The sequence below is a fragment of the Acipenser ruthenus genome, chromosome 51, assembly GCF_902713425.1.
Source record: "Acipenser ruthenus chromosome 51, fAciRut3.2 maternal haplotype, whole genome shotgun sequence".
Lineage (NCBI taxonomy): Eukaryota > Metazoa > Chordata > Actinopteri > Acipenseriformes > Acipenseridae > Acipenser > Acipenser ruthenus.
In genome coordinates this window covers 2,814,242-2,833,646 of record NC_081239.1, presented here as the reverse complement: position 1 = coordinate 2,833,646, position 19,405 = coordinate 2,814,242, and the positions used below count along the sequence as shown (strand labels likewise).

At 44.4% G+C, this 19,405-nt stretch overlaps 1 protein-coding gene across 2 annotated transcripts in view; it reads left to right on the top strand.

Annotated features, from left to right (window-relative positions):
* The first annotated feature begins 19,073 nt into the window (after positions 1 to 19,073).
* LOC117967738 (zinc finger protein ubi-d4) overlaps positions 19,074 to 19,405 on the top strand; it is a 37,861-nt gene continuing 37,529 nt past the window's right edge. Inside the window, exon 1 of one of the 2 annotated variants that reach the window (XM_059016024.1) lies at positions 19,074 to 19,234. In XM_059016024.1, coding sequence (XP_058872007.1) covers positions 19,203 to 19,234 — 32 coding nt within the window. In that variant the 5' untranslated portion in view covers positions 19,074 to 19,202. The remainder of the gene's footprint in view (positions 19,235 to 19,405) is intronic. The other variant, XM_059016023.1, reaches the window with a different exon arrangement.

Sequence of the window (19,405 nt, the reverse complement as noted above, 5' to 3'; positions counted from 1 at the left end):
AGTAGATTGTGGATGTGTTGAGTCTGGACTGGTTTAGTAGATTGTGGATGTGTTGCGTGTGGATTGGTTTAGTAGATTGTGGATGTGTTGAGTCTGGACTGGTTTAGTAGATTGTGGATGTGTTGAGTCTGGACTGGTTTAGCAGATTGTGGATGTGTTGAGTGTGGATTGGTTTAGTAGATTGTGGATGTGTTGAGTGTGGATTGGTTTAGTAGATTGTGGATGTGTTGAGTCTGGACTGGTTTAGTAGATTGTGGATGTGCTGAGTGTGGATTGGTTTAGTAGATTGTGGATGTGTTGAGTCTGGACTGGTTTAGTAGATTGTGGATGTGTTGCGTGTGGATTGATTCAGCAGATTGTGGATGTGTTGAGTGTGGATTGATTAGCAGATTGATGTGTTGAGTGTGGATTGGTTTAGTAGATTTGTGAATGTGTTGAGTGTGGATTGATTTAGTAGATTGTGGATGTGTTGAGTGTGGATTGGTTTAGTAGATTGTGGATGTGTTGAGTGTGGATTGGTTTAGCAGATTGTGAATGTGTTGAGTCTGGACTGGTTTAGTAGATTGTGGATGTGTTGCGTGTGGATTGATTCAGCAGATTGTGGATGTGTTGAGTGTGGATTGATTAGCAGATTGATGTGTTGAGTCTGGACTGGTTTAGTAGATTGTGAATGTGTTGAGTGTGGATTGATTCAGCAGATTGTGGATGTGTTGAGTGTGGATTGATCAGCAGATTGATGTGTTGAGTCTGGACTGGTTTAGTAGATTGTGAATGTGCTGAGTCTGGATTGGTTTAGTAGATTGTGGATGTGTTGAGTGTGGATTGGTTTAGCAGATTGATGTGTTGAGTGTGGATTGGTTTAGTAGATTGTGGATGTGTTGAGTGTGGATTGATTTAGTAGATTGTGAATGTGCTGAGTCTGGATTGGTTTAGTAGATTGTGGATGTGTTGAGTGTGGATTGGTTTAGCAGATTGATGTGTTGAGTGTGGATTGGTTTAGTAGATTGTGGATGTGTTGAGTGTGGATTGGTTTAGTAGATTGTGGATGTGTTGACTGTGGATTGGTTTAGTAGATTGTGGATGTGTTGCGTGTGGATTGGTTTAGTAGATTTGTGAATGTGTTGAGTGTGGATTGGTTTAGTAGATTGTGGATGTGTTGCGTGTGGATTGGTTTAGTAGATTGTGGATGTGTTGAGTGTGGATTGATTCAGCAGATTGTGGATGTGTTGAGTGTGGATTGATCAGCAGATTGATGTGTTGAGTCTGGACTGGTTTAGTAGATTGTGAATGTGCTGAGTCTGGATTGGTTTAGTAGATTGTGGATGTGTTGAGTGTGGATTGGTTTAGCAGATTGATGTGTTGAGTGTGGATTGGTTTAGTAGATTGTGGATGTGTTGAGTGTGGATTGATTTAGTAGATTGTGGATGTGTTGAGTGTGGATTGGTTTAGTAGATTGTGGATGTGTTGACTGTGGATTGGTTTAGTAGATTGTGGATGTGTTGCGTGTGGATTGGTTTAGTAGATTGTGGATGTGTTGAGTGTGGATTGGTTTAGTAGATTGGATGTGTTGAGTGTGGATTGGTTTAGCAGATTGTGAATGTGTTGAGTGTGGATTGATTTAGCAGATTGTGGATGTGTTGAGTGTGGATTGGTTTAGTAGATTGTGGATGTGTTGAGTCTGGACTGGTTTAGTAGATTGTGGATGTGTTGAGTCTGGACTGGTTTAGTAGATTGTGGATGTGTTGAGTCTGGACTGGTTTAGTAGATTGTGGATGTGTTGCGTGTGGATTGGTTTAGTAGATTGTGGATGTGTTGAGTCTGGACTGGTTTAGTAGATTGTGGATGTGTTGAGTGTGGACTGGTTTAGCAGATTGTGGATGTGTTGAGTGTGGATTGGTTTAGTAGATTGTGGATGTGTTGAGTGTGGATTGGTTTAGTAGATTGTGGATGTGTTGAGTCTGGACTGGTTTAGTAGATTGTGGATGTGCTGAGTGTGGATTGGTTTAGTAGATTGTGGATGTGTTGAGTCTGGACTGGTTTAGTAGATTGTGGATGTGTTGCGTGTGGATTGATTCAGCAGATTGTGGATGTGTTGAGTGTGGATTGATTAGCAGATTGATGTGTTGAGTGTGGATTGGTTTAGTAGATTTGTGAATGTGTTGAGTGTGGATTGATTTAGTAGATTGTGGATGTGTTGAGTGTGGATTGGTTTAGTAGATTGTGGATGTGTTGAGTGTGGATTGGTTTAGCAGATTGTGAATGTGTTGAGTCTGGACTGGTTTAGTAGATTGTGGATGTGTTGCGTGTGGATTGATTCAGCAGATTGTGGATGTGTTGAGTGTGGATTGATTAGCAGATTGATGTGTTGAGTCTGGACTGGTTTAGTAGATTGTGAATGTGTTGAGTGTGGATTGATTCAGCAGATTGTGGATGTGTTGAGTGTGGATTGATCAGCAGATTGATGTGTTGAGTCTGGACTGGTTTAGTAGATTGTGAATGTGCTGAGTCTGGATTGGTTTAGTAGATTGTGGATGTGTTGAGTGTGGATTGGTTTAGCAGATTGATGTGTTGAGTGTGGATTGGTTTAGTAGATTGTGGATGTGTTGAGTGTGGATTGGTTTAGTAGATTGTGGATGTGTTGACTGTGGATTGGTTTAGTAGATTGTGGATGTGTTGCGTGTGGATTGGTTTAGTAGATTTGTGAATGTGTTGAGTGTGGATTGGTTTAGTAGATTGTGGATGTGTTGCGTGTGGATTGGTTTAGTAGATTGTGGATGTGTTGAGTGTGGATTGATTCAGCAGATTGTGGATGTGTTGAGTCTGGACTGGTTTAGTAGATTGTGGATGTGTTGCGTGTGGATTGATTCAGCAGATTGTGGATGTGTTGAGTGTGGATTGATTAGCAGATTGATGTGTTGAGTCTGGACTGGTTTAGTAGATTGTGAATGTGTTGAGTGTGGATTGATTCAGCAGATTGTGGATGTGTTGAGTGTGGATTGATCAGCAGATTGATGTGTTGAGTCTGGACTGGTTTAGTAGATTGTGAATGTGCTGAGTCTGGATTGGTTTAGTAGATTGTGGATGTGTTGAGTGTGGATTGGTTTAGCAGATTGATGTGTTGAGTGTGGATTGGTTTAGTAGATTGTGGATGTGTTGAGTGTGGATTGGTTTAGTAGATTGTGGATGTGTTGACTGTGGATTGGTTTAGTAGATTGTGGATGTGTTGCGTGTGGATTGGTTTAGTAGATTTGTGAATGTGTTGAGTGTGGATTGGTTTAGTAGATTGTGGATGTGTTGCGTGTGGATTGGTTTAGTAGATTGTGGATGTGTTGAGTGTGGATTGATTCAGCAGATTGTGGATGTGTTGAGTCTGGACTGGTTTAGTAGATTGTGGATGTGTTGCGTGTGGATTGATTCAGCAGATTGTGGATGTGTTGAGTGTGGATTGATTAGCAGATTGATGTGTTGAGTCTGGACTGGTTTAGTAGATTGTGAATGTGTTGAGTGTGGATTGATTCAGCAGATTGTGGATGTGTTGAGTGTGGATTGATCAGCAGATTGATGTGTTGAGTCTGGACTGGTTTAGTAGATTGTGAATGTGCTGAGTCTGGATTGGTTTAGTAGATTGTGGATGTGTTGAGTGTGGATTGGTTTAGCAGATTGATGTGTTGAGTGTGGATTGGTTTAGTAGATTGTGGATGTGTTGAGTGTGGATTGATTTAGTAGATTGTGAATGTGCTGAGTCTGGATTGGTTTAGTAGATTGTGGATGTGTTGAGTGTGGATTGGTTTAGCAGATTGATGTGTTGAGTGTGGATTGGTTTAGTAGATTGTGGATGTGTTGAGTGTGGATTGGTTTAGTAGATTGTGGATGTGTTGACTGTGGATTGGTTTAGTAGATTGTGGATGTGTTGCGTGTGGATTGGTTTAGTAGATTTGTGAATGTGTTGAGTGTGGATTGGTTTAGTAGATTGTGGATGTGTTGCGTGTGGATTGGTTTAGTAGATTGTGGATGTGTTGAGTGTGGATTGATTCAGCAGATTGTGGATGTGTTGAGTGTGGATTGATCAGCAGATTGATGTGTTGAGTCTGGACTGGTTTAGTAGATTGTGAATGTGCTGAGTCTGGATTGGTTTAGTAGATTGTGGATGTGTTGAGTGTGGATTGGTTTAGCAGATTGATGTGTTGAGTGTGGATTGGTTTAGTAGATTGTGGATGTGTTGAGTGTGGATTGATTTAGTAGATTGTGGATGTGTTGAGTGTGGATTGGTTTAGTAGATTGTGGATGTGTTGACTGTGGATTGGTTTAGTAGATTGTGGATGTGTTGCGTGTGGATTGGTTTAGTAGATTGTGGATGTGTTGAGTGTGGATTGGTTTAGTAGATTGGATGTGTTGAGTGTGGATTGGTTTAGCAGATTGTGAATGTGTTGAGTGTGGATTGATTTAGCAGATTGTGGATGTGTTGAGTGTGGATTGGTTTAGTAGATTGTGGATGTGTTGAGTCTGGACTGGTTTAGTAGATTGTGGATGTGTTGAGTCTGGACTGGTTTAGTAGATTGTGGATGTGTTGAGTCTGGACTGGTTTAGTAGATTGTGGATGTGTTGCGTGTGGATTGGTTTAGTAGATTGTGGATGTGTTGAGTCTGGACTGGTTTAGTAGATTGTGGATGTGTTGAGTGTGGACTGGTTTAGCAGATTGTGGATGTGTTGAGTGTGGATTGGTTTAGTAGATTGTGGATGTGTTGAGTGTGGATTGGTTTAGTAGATTGTGGATGTGTTGAGTCTGGACTGGTTTAGTAGATTGTGGATGTGCTGAGTGTGGATTGGTTTAGTAGATTGTGGATGTGTTGAGTCTGGACTGGTTTAGTAGATTGTGGATGTGTTGCGTGTGGATTGATTCAGCAGATTGTGGATGTGTTGAGTGTGGATTGATTAGCAGATTGATGTGTTGAGTGTGGATTGGTTTAGTAGATTTGTGAATGTGTTGAGTGTGGATTGATTTAGTAGATTGTGGATGTGTTGAGTGTGGATTGGTTTAGTAGATTGTGGATGTGTTGAGTGTGGATTGGTTTAGCAGATTGTGAATGTGTTGAGTCTGGACTGGTTTAGTAGATTGTGGATGTGTTGCGTGTGGATTGATTCAGCAGATTGTGGATGTGTTGAGTGTGGATTGATTAGCAGATTGATGTGTTGAGTCTGGACTGGTTTAGTAGATTGTGAATGTGTTGAGTGTGGATTGATTCAGCAGATTGTGGATGTGTTGAGTGTGGATTGATCAGCAGATTGATGTGTTGAGTCTGGACTGGTTTAGTAGATTGTGAATGTGCTGAGTCTGGATTGGTTTAGTAGATTGTGGATGTGTTGAGTGTGGATTGGTTTAGCAGATTGATGTGTTGAGTGTGGATTGGTTTAGTAGATTGTGGATGTGTTGAGTGTGGATTGGTTTAGTAGATTGTGGATGTGTTGACTGTGGATTGGTTTAGTAGATTGTGGATGTGTTGCGTGTGGATTGGTTTAGTAGATTTGTGAATGTGTTGAGTGTGGATTGGTTTAGTAGATTGTGGATGTGTTGCGTGTGGATTGGTTTAGTAGATTGTGGATGTGTTGAGTGTGGATTGATTCAGCAGATTGTGGATGTGTTGAGTCTGGACTGGTTTAGTAGATTGTGGATGTGTTGCGTGTGGATTGATTCAGCAGATTGTGGATGTGTTGAGTGTGGATTGATTAGCAGATTGATGTGTTGAGTCTGGACTGGTTTAGTAGATTGTGAATGTGTTGAGTGTGGATTGATTCAGCAGATTGTGGATGTGTTGAGTGTGGATTGATCAGCAGATTGATGTGTTGAGTCTGGACTGGTTTAGTAGATTGTGAATGTGCTGAGTCTGGATTGGTTTAGTAGATTGTGGATGTGTTGAGTGTGGATTGGTTTAGCAGATTGATGTGTTGAGTGTGGATTGGTTTAGTAGATTGTGGATGTGTTGAGTGTGGATTGGTTTAGTAGATTGTGGATGTGTTGACTGTGGATTGGTTTAGTAGATTGTGGATGTGTTGCGTGTGGATTGGTTTAGTAGATTTGTGAATGTGTTGAGTGTGGATTGGTTTAGTAGATTGTGGATGTGTTGCGTGTGGATTGGTTTAGTAGATTGTGGATGTGTTGAGTGTGGATTGATTCAGCAGATTGTGGATGTGTTGAGTCTGGACTGGTTTAGTAGATTGTGGATGTGTTGCGTGTGGATTGATTCAGCAGATTGTGGATGTGTTGAGTGTGGATTGATTAGCAGATTGATGTGTTGAGTCTGGACTGGTTTAGTAGATTGTGAATGTGTTGAGTGTGGATTGATTCAGCAGATTGTGGATGTGTTGAGTGTGGATTGATCAGCAGATTGATGTGTTGAGTCTGGACTGGTTTAGTAGATTGTGAATGTGCTGAGTCTGGATTGGTTTAGTAGATTGTGGATGTGTTGAGTGTGGATTGGTTTAGCAGATTGATGTGTTGAGTGTGGATTGGTTTAGTAGATTGTGGATGTGTTGAGTGTGGATTGGTTTAGTAGATTGTGGATGTGTTGACTGTGGATTGGTTTAGTAGATTGTGGATGTGTTGCGTGTGGATTGGTTTAGTAGATTTGTGAATGTGTTGAGTGTGGATTGGTTTAGTAGATTGTGGATGTGTTGCGTGTGGATTGGTTTAGTAGATTGTGGATGTGTTGAGTGTGGACTGGTTTAGTTGATTGTGGATGTGTTGAGTGTGGATTGATTCAGCAGATTGTGGATGTGTTGAGTGTGGATTGATTAGCAGATTGATGTGTTGAGTGTGGATTGATTTAGTAGATTTGTGAATGTGTTGAGTGTGGATTGATTCAGCAGATTGTGGATGTGTTGAGTGTGGATTGATCAGCAGATTGATGTGTTGAGTCTGGACTGGTTTAGTAGATTGTGAATGTGCTGAGTCTGGATTGGTTTAGTAGATTGTGGATGTGTTGAGTGTGGATTGGTTTAGCAGATTGATGTGTTGAGTGTGGATTGGTTTAGTAGATTGTGGATGTGTTGAGTGTGGATTGGTTTAGTAGATTGTGGATGTGTTGACTGTGGATTGGTTTAGTAGATTGTGGATGTGTTGCGTGTGGATTGGTTTAGTAGATTTGTGAATGTGTTGAGTGTGGATTGGTTTAGTAGATTGTGGATGTGTTGCGTGTGGATTGGTTTAGTAGATTGTGGATGTGTTGAGTGTGGACTGGTTTAGTTGATTGTGGATGTGTTGAGTGTGGATTGATTCAGCAGATTGTGGATGTGTTGAGTGTGGATTGATTAGCAGATTGATGTGTTGAGTGTGGATTGATTTAGTAGATTTGTGAATGTGTTGAGTGTGGATTGATTTAGTAGATTGTGGATGTGTTGAGTGTGGATTGGTTTAGCAGATTGTGAATGTGTTGAGTCTGGACTGGTTTAGTAGATTGTGGATGTGTTGCGTGTGGATTGATTCAGCAGATTGTGGATGTGTTGAGTGTGGATTGATTAGCAGATTGATGTGTTGAGTCTGGACTGGTTTAGTAGATTGTGAATGTGTTGAGTGTGGATTGATTTAGTAGATTGTGAATGTGCTGAGTCTGGATTGGTTTAGTAGATTGTGGATGTGTTGAGTGTGGACTAGTTTAGCGTTGAGTGTGGATTGGTTTAGTAGATTGTGGGTGTGTTGAGTGTGGATTGATTTAGTAGATTGTGGGTGTGTTGAGTGTGGATTGATTAGCAGATTGATGTGTTGAGTGTGGATTGGTTTAGCAGTGTGCAGGTAGCAGTGCTGTGGGCTGTACTGCCTGTCAGAAAGACTGGTTGGTATTTTGGTTGATTAGATGCAGATTGTGTGAAACTGCACAGCCCAATAAACGCGGGGCTGATCAGCTAGTCAGAGTATAACTAACACTTCAGAAGAACTCTTCCAATGTGGGACGAACAGAATTACTCAATTTCAACATTTTCTGAGCTTTCTTTCTTTTACATTCTTTTTTTCTAAATTCTTTATTTTTGTTTCTTTCATTCTTTTTTAAATTCTGTTTTTATTTGCTAACATTTTCTTCAATTTCTTTTTAACATTGTCTTTTTTCCAAAGTTCATTGTTTTAGACTCATTTTTAACTTGCATTAACATTGCTGTAATGTTTTCCTCTCACCATTCCCTTCCTTCCTGTGTTACAATGTAACTGGTCCTTTGGGTTCTGTGTTACCCCGTAGGAAACGGTAGGGTCAGGAGGTGGGGCCCTATTACCTGTAACACAGGAGGACGTCAATGGAGAGAGGAAGTGATGACAACGGGGAAAACCTGACTTCACTCAAAACTGACACTCTTAAAGCAATATTTTATTTTATACAGTGAAACTGCACTTTATCTAAACGTGTACACTCTAGTCAGCCCTCTCTAGTTGCTGTGCATTACTGTGTGGTATATATTTACAGGCAAAGCGCTTGAATTACATCTTTCATATTTCCATATAGAGCAGCTGTCTGGAGTAGTGGTTAGGGGCTCTGGACTCTTGACCGGGGGGTTGTGGGTTCAATCCCAGGTGGAGGACACTGCTGCTGTACCCTTGAGCAAGGTACTTTACCTAGATTGCTCCAGTAAAAACCCAACTGTATAAATGGGTAATTGTATGTAAAAATAATGTGTAAAAAATAATGTAATTCTATGTAAAAATAATGTGATATCTTGTAACAATTGTAAGTCACCTTGCATAAGGGCGTCTGCTAAGAAATAAATAATATTTCACGATTGTAAATCGATTATATGAACACCACCTGGTCCCAATTAATTTGGATAATAGAGGTTTCACTCCATCATCTAAATGAACATGATATTGAATGTGTTGAAGAGACCAGTCTGTGTGTATTTTTCTCTTTGGTAGTTTCTGCCACACAATCACGATCAGCACTTCATACTAAAGCACTGTGCTGTTCCAGTGACTGCCCTCCCCTCCCTCTGCAAGCAGGTTAATGCAGGTCTTAAATTAAACAATGCAAGTAATGATATTAATGTTAAGAGAATGGATTTGCCCAGCGTGGAACATGGATGGAATTATTTTGTCAGCTACAGGCACTTGCTGCAGAGCGGCGCACAGTCTCTCTCTCTGGATTGTAAACTCCCTGCAGCAGCCCTCTCACAGCCAGCACTCTGGGAACTTTGCCCTGGTTCCTCTCGGAGAACTGAAGTGTCAATAGGCTGGGAATCTCTCCAAAGTCATCTTTTTGTTCGTGGAGCCGCTCCAGAAGAAAGGAGCACTGACCCGGAGCGTCGGGAAGTCCTGGGAACAGGGGGAGGAGGGGGTGGGTATTCCATTATCATTCCAAACACAGCGACACAGAGGACAAATTCCAATCACAAAGAGCGTTGGAAACTATGAACTAGAACTACTCCTTTCCTGTTTCCATCTGCATCATGAATCCAGTGTGTGACACTCAGTGTCATCCCGTTCCCAGTATCAAACTGGGGCAGCTTCCACCTGCAGTCTACAATCCACTCTGCAGACGGACACATGACACACAAGTCAAACCTGTATGTATCACGTTGTTGTATAGTTGCTATTTATGAGTGAATTCACCAACTTCCAATATTCCCCGGACAGTATAATATAATCACAGCCTACAGATTATTTTCTGCAGTCAGAGATTTAAAGCCCGCCTCTCTCTCTCTAGCGTCATTCACATTGGATGCTCATCAGGTCACTTCAGTGTGAGAGATGGAGTTCTGACAGCCTGCAGTCCTAACTGGGGCTGAAAGACAGACAGGCAGGCAGACAGACAAGCAGGCAGGAAGGCAGGCAGACAGATAAGCAGGCAGGCAGGCAGACAGACAAGCAGGCAGGCTGGCAGACAGATAGAGTCCCAATTGAAATGGACTGGACCTCTGCTGCTAATGGAAATGAATGAGTTGAATTGGTGTGCATGTGCAGTTTTGAAAGTAAACTATATTTTAACGAACATGTTTTATGATATCTGGTACTGCAGAAATCTCTGTTTGCAAGCCTTGCTTTCAATTAGAGTTGCACTCCTTTGGTTACCGGGAGAATGACATTTCCCTTCCCCTTCAACATCTTCTCTCCTGTCATTAACCAACCAGCTGCTTCCCTTTTTGATTGACATGCTTTGTAGACAGTGTAGACATGCTTTGACCCTGAAGACACATTTGAAACAGTAAGGTCATGCTGACAATTGTAAAAGTCTTGTATTTTACAATATGAGAGCCCAACACTAATTCACAATATTTTTTGATGTGTAGGTCATTTGCTGAAATAAGTGTTGTATTAGGTGACATTCATTCCAGTCTCTATGTTCATCTGTCCAAATACTTGTTGGATTAGAAGCCAAATCGTCTGCTATTAAAAAGCCTTTGCTCTCTGTTAATGACAGCAAACAGCCAGCAGGAGAATGGAATGTGTTTTTACGCCGAGATTCTGGAACCTTCTGCGTTAAAGAAAAAAAGACAAAAAAAAGCTGCTCTCTTCATCCCCTGCGCTTTTCTGTATCCCATCATGCCCCTGCGCACCGGCTTTGTTGCCGTGGTTACCCCACTGACTGTGGTTACAGAGCCAAAAACCCCATTGGATTTTAAAAACAAGAAAGAAAAGGAGAGGGAAGAGAGGCCAGGCATTTTTCAAAAAGAGAAAAGGACTTAGCCCCCCTTCTGAAGCCGTCACGTCGTCTTTTCATTGTGTGGAACATTGTGTTTCTCCTTATGAAAGGGTCCCGTAGTAAAAGCATACCACAGTGTAATAAAGCACGGCAAAACACAGAAGCATCGCGGAGCACAGAGAGGTATGTTAAGCATATTAAAAGACCCGTGGTACACGACGGCACATGCATAGTTTAATCATAGAAAAAGCATGGCGGGGAAACTGCAAAACGACCGTGCAAACTTTCAGAAGAGCCCCTTGTCAGATTATAACCCCCAAACACTGTCTCAGGCCTCGAACAGCAAAACAGACTCGTTTATGAAAAGCCGAGTTACTCAGATAAAGTAACCCATCCGCACAGGAGTAGGCAAAACTAATTGTTAAACCTGCCATATGTAGCACAAAACGAGAGAACCTCGCTTTAAGGTCACAGCAGTACCTCAAAATGAGGGTGTGTAATTACAAAAATATATGAATATATAAAACTATAATAGTAATATTTTCAAACCGCGCAGTCTCATTATTCAGTGTTGGCTGATTCAAGCAAAGCCATTGTTTGAATGCCTGTGAACTGCAAGCAATTTCAGGCTCCTTGGGTGGCGAATTTTCTACGACCAGCAATAACTGACACGTTATTAAAAGAGTTACAAGGCCAGCAGTTAAAGACACCTGCACGGGAGCTCGCTGCAGAACCATTCAGGTTTAGTTTTAGATTGGTCAGTTTAAAGTTATTGAATTTTGAGTATCAATTTGCTATTTTAGATAATAAAAATGTATTTTACAATCACTGTAAGAGGCCAAAATGCTTAATGACCTCACTGCAGTGTAATCGCACAGGCAGGCTCATGTACTTGGGTATGCGTGCTGTCCTGTGACTGCAGTCCCCAATGCCGTTTCTTAAATGCGCATTTGCACCTGAGTATGAGCGCCCCCTGGTGGAAAATAAGTGTAATATTAATAGTAATATTAATGTTCTCATGTATCAGCGTGCTGCTCTTACATTAGTGCATGTTCCTGCTTTATACTGTACTGCTTTTGCCTGCAGAAAATGACATGAAGCTCAAAAGTTACCGTTGCCCCCCCCCCCCCCCCCCCCCCCATTTTAAAATGTCATTTTATTTTGTGGTTTTGTAACTTTGTAAGGGGGGGGGCATGTCCATTGTTTCATGAATGCGTGGATTCTGGTGTTCACAGATAATAATGGAAAGCATTCACGCATGAGGGAAGAGTCTTGGTTAGCCCTCCTTTAAAGGGGAGCTGTTATAATGTTGCTATTGCAAAAAAAGGGGCAAGAAAATGGATTTTACAGTCTTGGTTAGACCTCCTTTATTGGGGTGGGCTGTTATAATGTTGCTAGTTGTGCTGATAAGGAAATGGACAGCTAAGGTTGGCACTCCTGTAAAGAGGGACCCGTGATAATGTTGCTATTAAGAGGTAAGAGGATGGGTTTGAAAGGCTAACACTACCTGTAGAGAACACTAACTGAGTGAAGCACGCTGAAGGGTTAACTACTGCATGATAAACAGGCACCAATCCTGTTACTCTGAAACTGACCAGCAGCTCCCGGCAGCCAGTACTGTGATGTACTTACCGGCAGTGCCCTCTGGTGGCTGGTTTAGGAACGACACTGCCAAATCAGGCAAACTTCCCTTTTTGTAGAAGCAGCCACTGCAGGAAACCTGCTGTTTCTATTGTCTGTTTCAGCTCCTGCCGTCTCTTCTGTATGAAGTGCAGATCCATGAATTATAAACCCGTGGAATACAGTGTGTAGCATTTCCTTTGACAGTTTTTGCTGATTATACCCAAATGCAATCCAAAATGTCTAAAGGAGGCTGGGAGGTTATGATAAATGTTAATAAAAACATGTGCAGCTGGTGTCACAGATGTCTGCGGCAGGCTAGAACTGAAGAGCAGCTCCTGAACTGAAGTGTAAGCACAAGCACACTGAGCAAACATTGCAAAGTATTCACACTCGGATCGATTCGAAACATCAGAGAAAGGTACGTGGACAGTAAAATCATCATATCAAAACTGGACCTGCACAATATTCAGCACTGAAACACTGTGAAAGCCAGCCCCACAATACTCACAATACATATGAAGCAGCACGAGACGAATGCCCACAATGACTTCTTCATTTGAAAGCTGTTGCTTCAGTGTTGTGCAACTACAGGGGTCATGGGATCACAGTACTGCAGGATTGCACAAGAGACAAACATTATAGTTTCCTATAGAACTAATAATACATTATCTGACCACACAGCTTTTAGTGTGTCAAGATGATAAATGAACTGTACAGAACAAATATTTATATAACAAAAACATATTAAAACTGCCATGCCAACACTGCTGCTTATTCAGTTAGCTCTTCTTCATGGGACTGGAACGTTAAGACTTTGAGCACCTATCTTACTAACATGCTAAGAAACGCAGTTCAGTTTTATCTTACTAACACGCTAACAAACACAGTTCAGTTTTTGTTTTGATAACAGTAGAATAAACAGGGTGTACAAATAATTTTCTCACCCGTGTCTCATTCATGGGATTGGTTTGCAATTCTGGTTTTGTTTTTTCAATTGAAAATATTTCCTACATTACATACACTGCCTGGCCACTTTAACAACCTGTTATTAATATCGGGTTGGGCAGCATTTACTCTGATCACAGTCTGGACGTGCCGTAGAGACTGCACAGGGTGCTGGGAGGTATACTGAGAGGATCCATTCAGTCATAAAAACTTCAATCTGTGCAGAGAGGCAGGCTGAGGATCGTGACATGCTCAATTGCATTGAGATCCGGGGATTGCGGTGGCTGTGGAAGATGCCTACAGTCTCTATCATTCTCCTCACACTGTTCCCAATTCAGCCACGGTGGACGGGTGCATTAGCATCTTGAATGTAGCCATCAGGATCCAGCATTCTTGGGCGGACTTGATTCACAACAGTGTTTAAATAAACTACTGGATCTGCCTTCCAGAGTAATCAAGCGACCCAGGACCTACCAGGAGACCATGCCCCACACCAGGGTATACCAGGAGAACATGCCCCACACCAGGGTATACCAGGAGAACATGCCCCACACCAGGGTATACCAGGAGAACACACCTCACACCAGGGTATACCAGGAGAACACGCCCCACACCAGGGTATACCAGGAGAACACACCCCACACCAGGGTATACCAGGAGAACACGCCGCACACCAGGGTATACCAGGAGAACACACCCCACACCAGGGTATACCAGGAGAACACGCCGCACACCAGGGTATACCAGGAGAACACACCCCACACCAGGGTATACCAGGAGAACACACCCCACACCAGGGTATACCAGGAGAACACACCCCACACCAGGGTATACCAGGAGAACACACCCCACACCAGGGTATACCAGGAGAACACGCCGCACACCAGGGTATACCAGGAGAACATGCCCCACACCAGGGTATACCAGGAGAGCATGCCCCACACCAGGGTATACCAGGAGAACATGCCCCACACCAGGGTATACCAGGAGAACATGCCCCACACCAGGGTATACCAGGAAAACATGCCCCACACCAGGGTATACCAGGAGAACACACCCCACACCAGGGCCATGCCAAATCCAATCAGACAGACAGGTTCTAATAAAGTGGCCCGTGTTTTGTTTTCATCGTAAAAATTGTGTGTCGTGGTTTATTATTGTATTATTAATCATATAAAAGTGTGCATGTCCCATAATTCCAGTACTATCAGGTACTAATCCATAGCTTGGGGAGGGCCCCTGGTTGCCTGGGGGCCCTGATCCTGGCCCCGCAGGCCCTTGTGATAATCCCTCCTTTACTCTGCCATTGCAGTCCAAATCTGTTCCATTGAAGCTCATTCCCAATGACTGCAGTGCTTTGTGCTGTGCAATAGTGAGATGGTGTGGGCAGCCTTGTGTGTTCAGACTGGCCTTCCTTCAGCGTCACAATAGCGCCTGTGTGAATCCACTTGAAATCAAGTGACAAAGACAGTCCATTGAAACACTGGGGCTCACTCTGAAACAATCTGGACTTTCAAATAATGGATCCGTTCACTGGATTACAGGTCACCATTGTTTCATTTTTTTATAATGTGTGGCACTTAAGACTTAAAATGTTTTTCTTTTTGGGCTTATCAATAGTTGTTTTTGCACATTAATATTTTCTTCTTTATTGTATCATAAATCCATTAATTCATTGATGCAGTCTATCACTAAGTGTTTGTATGCTGTGTGTGTTTTCATTGATTGCAGTGAGGAAGGCTGACTCAGTGATTCAGCAGCTGGGCTTTATTATTATTATTATTATTATTATTATTATTATTATTATTATTATTATTATTATTATTATTTATTTATTAGCAGACGCCCTTATCCAAATACATTCAAGTGTTACAATACAAGTAATACAATAAGAGCAAGAAATACAATAACTTTTGTTCAAGCAAAGTACAAGTGTGACAAACCACAATTCAATAATACAGCAGATAATAGTGATAGTTACATCAGGATATGATTAAATACAAAGTACTACAGGTTAAACACTTGGCAGATTACAGTATTCTGAAGTACAGGATTAAATGCAGTAAAATAGGGGGCAGATAAGAGCAAAATAAAGCACATTTACATGAAGGGTGATAGTGTCCCAGGATACAAACAGAGGGGTTCTACAGGTGCTGTTTGAAGAGGTGAGTCTTAAGGAGGCGCCGGAATGTGGTCAGGGACTGGGCAGTCCTGACATCTGTAGGAAGGTCATTCCACCACTGTGGAGCAAGGGTGGAGAAGGAGCGGGCTCTGGAGGCAGGGGAGCGTAGCGGAGGTAGAGCTAGTCTTATAAAGAGGGAGCTGTTTCAATGAGGGAGGTTGCTTGATAAAGTAACATGTGTCTCTGTATAAGTGTCAGCCTGCTTTTATTTCTTTGTTTTTTAAATACGTTTTTATATGTGCCTTAAATAAAAGAGTTTTACTGGTAGCTCACGTACAAACCTAGCAGTGTTGCATAAACACAACACAGTGAAGCCCCTTTTCATTTTGCAATCATCAGCAATGTGTTCTCTGCTAAAGACCATTACAAGATGCTTCTAGTTCCACACAAGGGCTTGCTGCATCATCAGTTTGAGACTCAAGGTAAGAGAGAGACTGGTTTGATTATTAGTGCAGCTTCCCTGTAATGAAAACATCTCCATTCTCTTACCTTTAGTGTCATACTGGTGAGTCAGAAAGCCCTTGTGGGAACTAAGTAGAAACATGTTGGTGTTGAGTAGATGTGACAAGAACCTTGCTGGCTTTTTTTCAAAGATGTGATGAAAAAAATAAAAACAAGAATTGGAAACCAAATCCCATGAATGATACGTGCATGAGAGAGTTATTTCATGTGTTTTGAAATCAATCTGTCTGTCTGTCTGTCTGTCTGTGTCAGCCTGTCTGTCTGTCTGTCTGTCAGCCCCAGTTAGGATTGCAGGCTGGCAGAACTTATATTATAGTGTCCGGGGAATATTGGAAGTTGGTGAATTCACTCATAAATAGCAACTATACAACAACGTGCTACATACAGGTTTGACTTGTGTGTCATGTGTCCGGCTGCAGAGTGCATTGTAGACTGCAGGTGGAAGCTGCCCCAGTTTGATACTGGGAACGGGATGAGATTGAGTTTCACAGACTAGTTTCCTGGTGCAGAGGGAAATGGGGCACAAGACGCTCGCTTGAAGAAGTCGTCTCCGGTGCTACATGACTCTGAAGCAGAGGAGCAGGGAATAAACAGGCATGCAGTCAGGGGAGGCATGCAGTCGGGAAGCATGCAGTCAGGGGAGGCATACAGTCGGGGGAGGCATGCAGTCAGGGGAGGCATGCAGTCAGGGGAAGCATGCAGTCAGGGGAGGCATGCAGTCAGGGGAAGCATGCAGTCAGGGGAAGCATGCAGTCAGGGGAGGCATACAGTCGGGGGAGGCATGCAGTCAGGGGAAGCATGCAGTCGGGGGAGGCATACAGTCGGGGGAGGCATACAGCCGGGGGAGGCATGCAGTTAGGGGAAGCATGCAGTCGGGAAGCATGCAGTCAGGGGAGGCATACAGTCGGGGGAGGCATGCAGTCAGGGGAAGCATGCAGTCAGGGGAAGCATGCAGTCAGGGGAGGCATACAGTCGGGGGAGGCATACAGTCGGGGGAGGCATGCAGTCAGGGGAAGCATGCAGTCAGGGGAAGCATGCAGTCAGGGGAGGCATACAGTTGGGGGAGGCATACAGTCGGGGGAGGCATGCAGTCAGGGGAGGCATGCAGTCAGGGGAAGCATGCAGTCAGGGGAAGCATGCAGTCAGGGGAGGCATACAGTCGGGGGAGGCATGCAGTTAGGGGAAGCATGCAGTCGGGAAGCATGCAGTCAGGGGAGGCATACAGTCGGGGGAGGCATACAGTCGGGGGAGGCATGCAGTCAGGGGAAGCATGCAGTCAGGGGAAGCATGCAGTCAGGGGAGGCATACAGTCGGGGGAGGCATACAGTCGGGGGAGGCATACAGTCAGGGGAGGCATGCAGTCAGGGGAAGCATGCAGTCGGGGGAGGCATGCAGTCAGGGGAGGCATACAGTCAGGGGAGGCATACAGTCGGGGGAGGCATACAGTCGGGGGAGGCATGCAGTTAGGGGAAGCATGCAGTCGGGAAGCATGCAGTCAGGGGAGGCATACAGTCGGGGGAGGCATGCAGTCAGGGGAAGCATGCAGTCAGGGGAAGCATGCAGTCAGGGGAGGCATACAGTCGGGGGAGGCATACAGTCGGGGGAGGCATGCAGTCAGGGGAAGCATACAGTCGGGGGAGGCATACAGTCGGGGGAGGCATGCAGTCAGGGGAGGCATGCAGTCAGGGGAAGCATGCAGTCAGGGGAAGCATGCAGTCAGGGGAGGCATACAGTCGGGGGAGGCATGCAGTTAGGGGAAGCATGCAGTCGGGAAGCATGCAGTCAGGGGAGGCATACAGTCGGGGGAGGCATGCAGTCAGGGGAGGCATGCAGTTAGGGGAAGCATGCAGTCGGGAAGCATGCAGTCAGGGGAGGCATACAGTTGGGGGAGGCATGCAGTCAGGGGAAGCATGCAGTCAGGGGAGGCATACAGTCAGGGGAGGCATACAGTCGGGGGAGGCATACAGTCGGGGGAGGCATGCAGTCAGGGGAAGCATGCAGTCAGGGGAGGCATACAGTCGGGGGAGGCATGCAGTCGGGGGAGGCATGCAGTCAGGGGAAGCATGCAGTCAGGGGAAGCATGCAGTCAGGGGAGGCATACAGTCGGGGGAGGCATGCAGTCGGGGGAGGCATGCAGTCAGGGGAGGCATGCAGTCAGGGGAGGCATACAGTCAGGGGAAGCATGCAGTCGGGGGAAGCATGCAGTCGGGGGAGGCATGCAGTCAGGGGAGGCATACAGTCAGGGGAGGCATGCAGTCAGGGGAAGCATGCAGTCGGGGGAGGCATACAGTCAGGGGAGGCATGCAGTCAGGGGAGGCATACAGTCAGGGGAGGCATGCAGTCAGTGGAGTCATTATTATTATTATTTATTTCTTAGCCGACTCACTTATCCAGGGCGACTTACAACATTATTTTTACATACAATTACATTATTTTTTATACATTATTTATACATACAATTACCCATTTATACAGTTGGGTTTTTACTGGAGCAATCTAGGCAAAGTACCTTGCTCAAGGGTACAACAGCATTGTCCCCATCTGGGATTGAACCAACAACCCTCCGGTCAAGAGTCCAGAGCCCTAACCACTACTCCACACTGCTGCCCCTACATACAATCAGGTCATACAGTCAGGGGAGGCAGGTGCCTGGCTGCTCGAAGTCGCTGGTCTTTGCTGGGGATTCCACAGGAAGCATTGGCTCTGGCGCTTGGTTTGGGAGGCAAAATCAGCAGGAACTGTTTCTCCTCACTGCGCTACAGTGGCCCCTACTGGCCAGGCGCCCAATAAGCTCGGACACCTGCAGGGCTGGCCTTTGTCCTCTAGGGGGTGGTAGCTCACATCTGCTGTGGAGCTCCGGGGTGTATAGAGGCGATTGGCTTGGGGATCGGAGGACACCGCTGTAGTTTTCTTGAGCACCTGCGGTGAGGGAGCGGAATTGGACATTCTAAATCGAGGAGAAAACAGTGGGTAAAATAATTGGTCAATAAAAAAACAAAAAGAAATTGCACTGGCGCAGCGAAAAGGTAAAAAGTGCTTCTCTGACACCACCTTTGCACACTCCCATTAGAATCATAGCACTGTTTTTGAATTGTAACTGCTTACCTCAACAGTGTCTTCAGTTAACAGGAATACAAACGGGTATTTCAAGTCTCTTCATGAAAAATGTGCTTTATCGGCGATTTGAGGACGAGGCTGTTACTGTCGCTTTAACGCGGAATGCACCGTATGAGTCACGTATTCGCCGTAGCCAATGACATTTTGGCCACCCGCCTCAGGGCACGCCTGCGCAGAAGTGGGTGACCTCGCGCCGCAGCGCGTTCCTCTTGGTGCGCAGGCGCAAAGTCAGCCAGAGCGAGTGTAGGCGACCCAAGATGGCGGCTGTTGTGCAGAATGTTGTTAAACTGTGAGTATTTCTGAATCTTTAAAACAGGGAATTGTTCGAGTTTGGCGGGGTTATGAGATTAATATACCGGCGAAGGGGTAGCCGAACCCCGACTGGCGGTTGTGAAAAGCGGGGGTGGTGGTGGTGGAAGGCCGGGGAGATGTGATTAATCAGGGGCTCTTCATTGTTCAA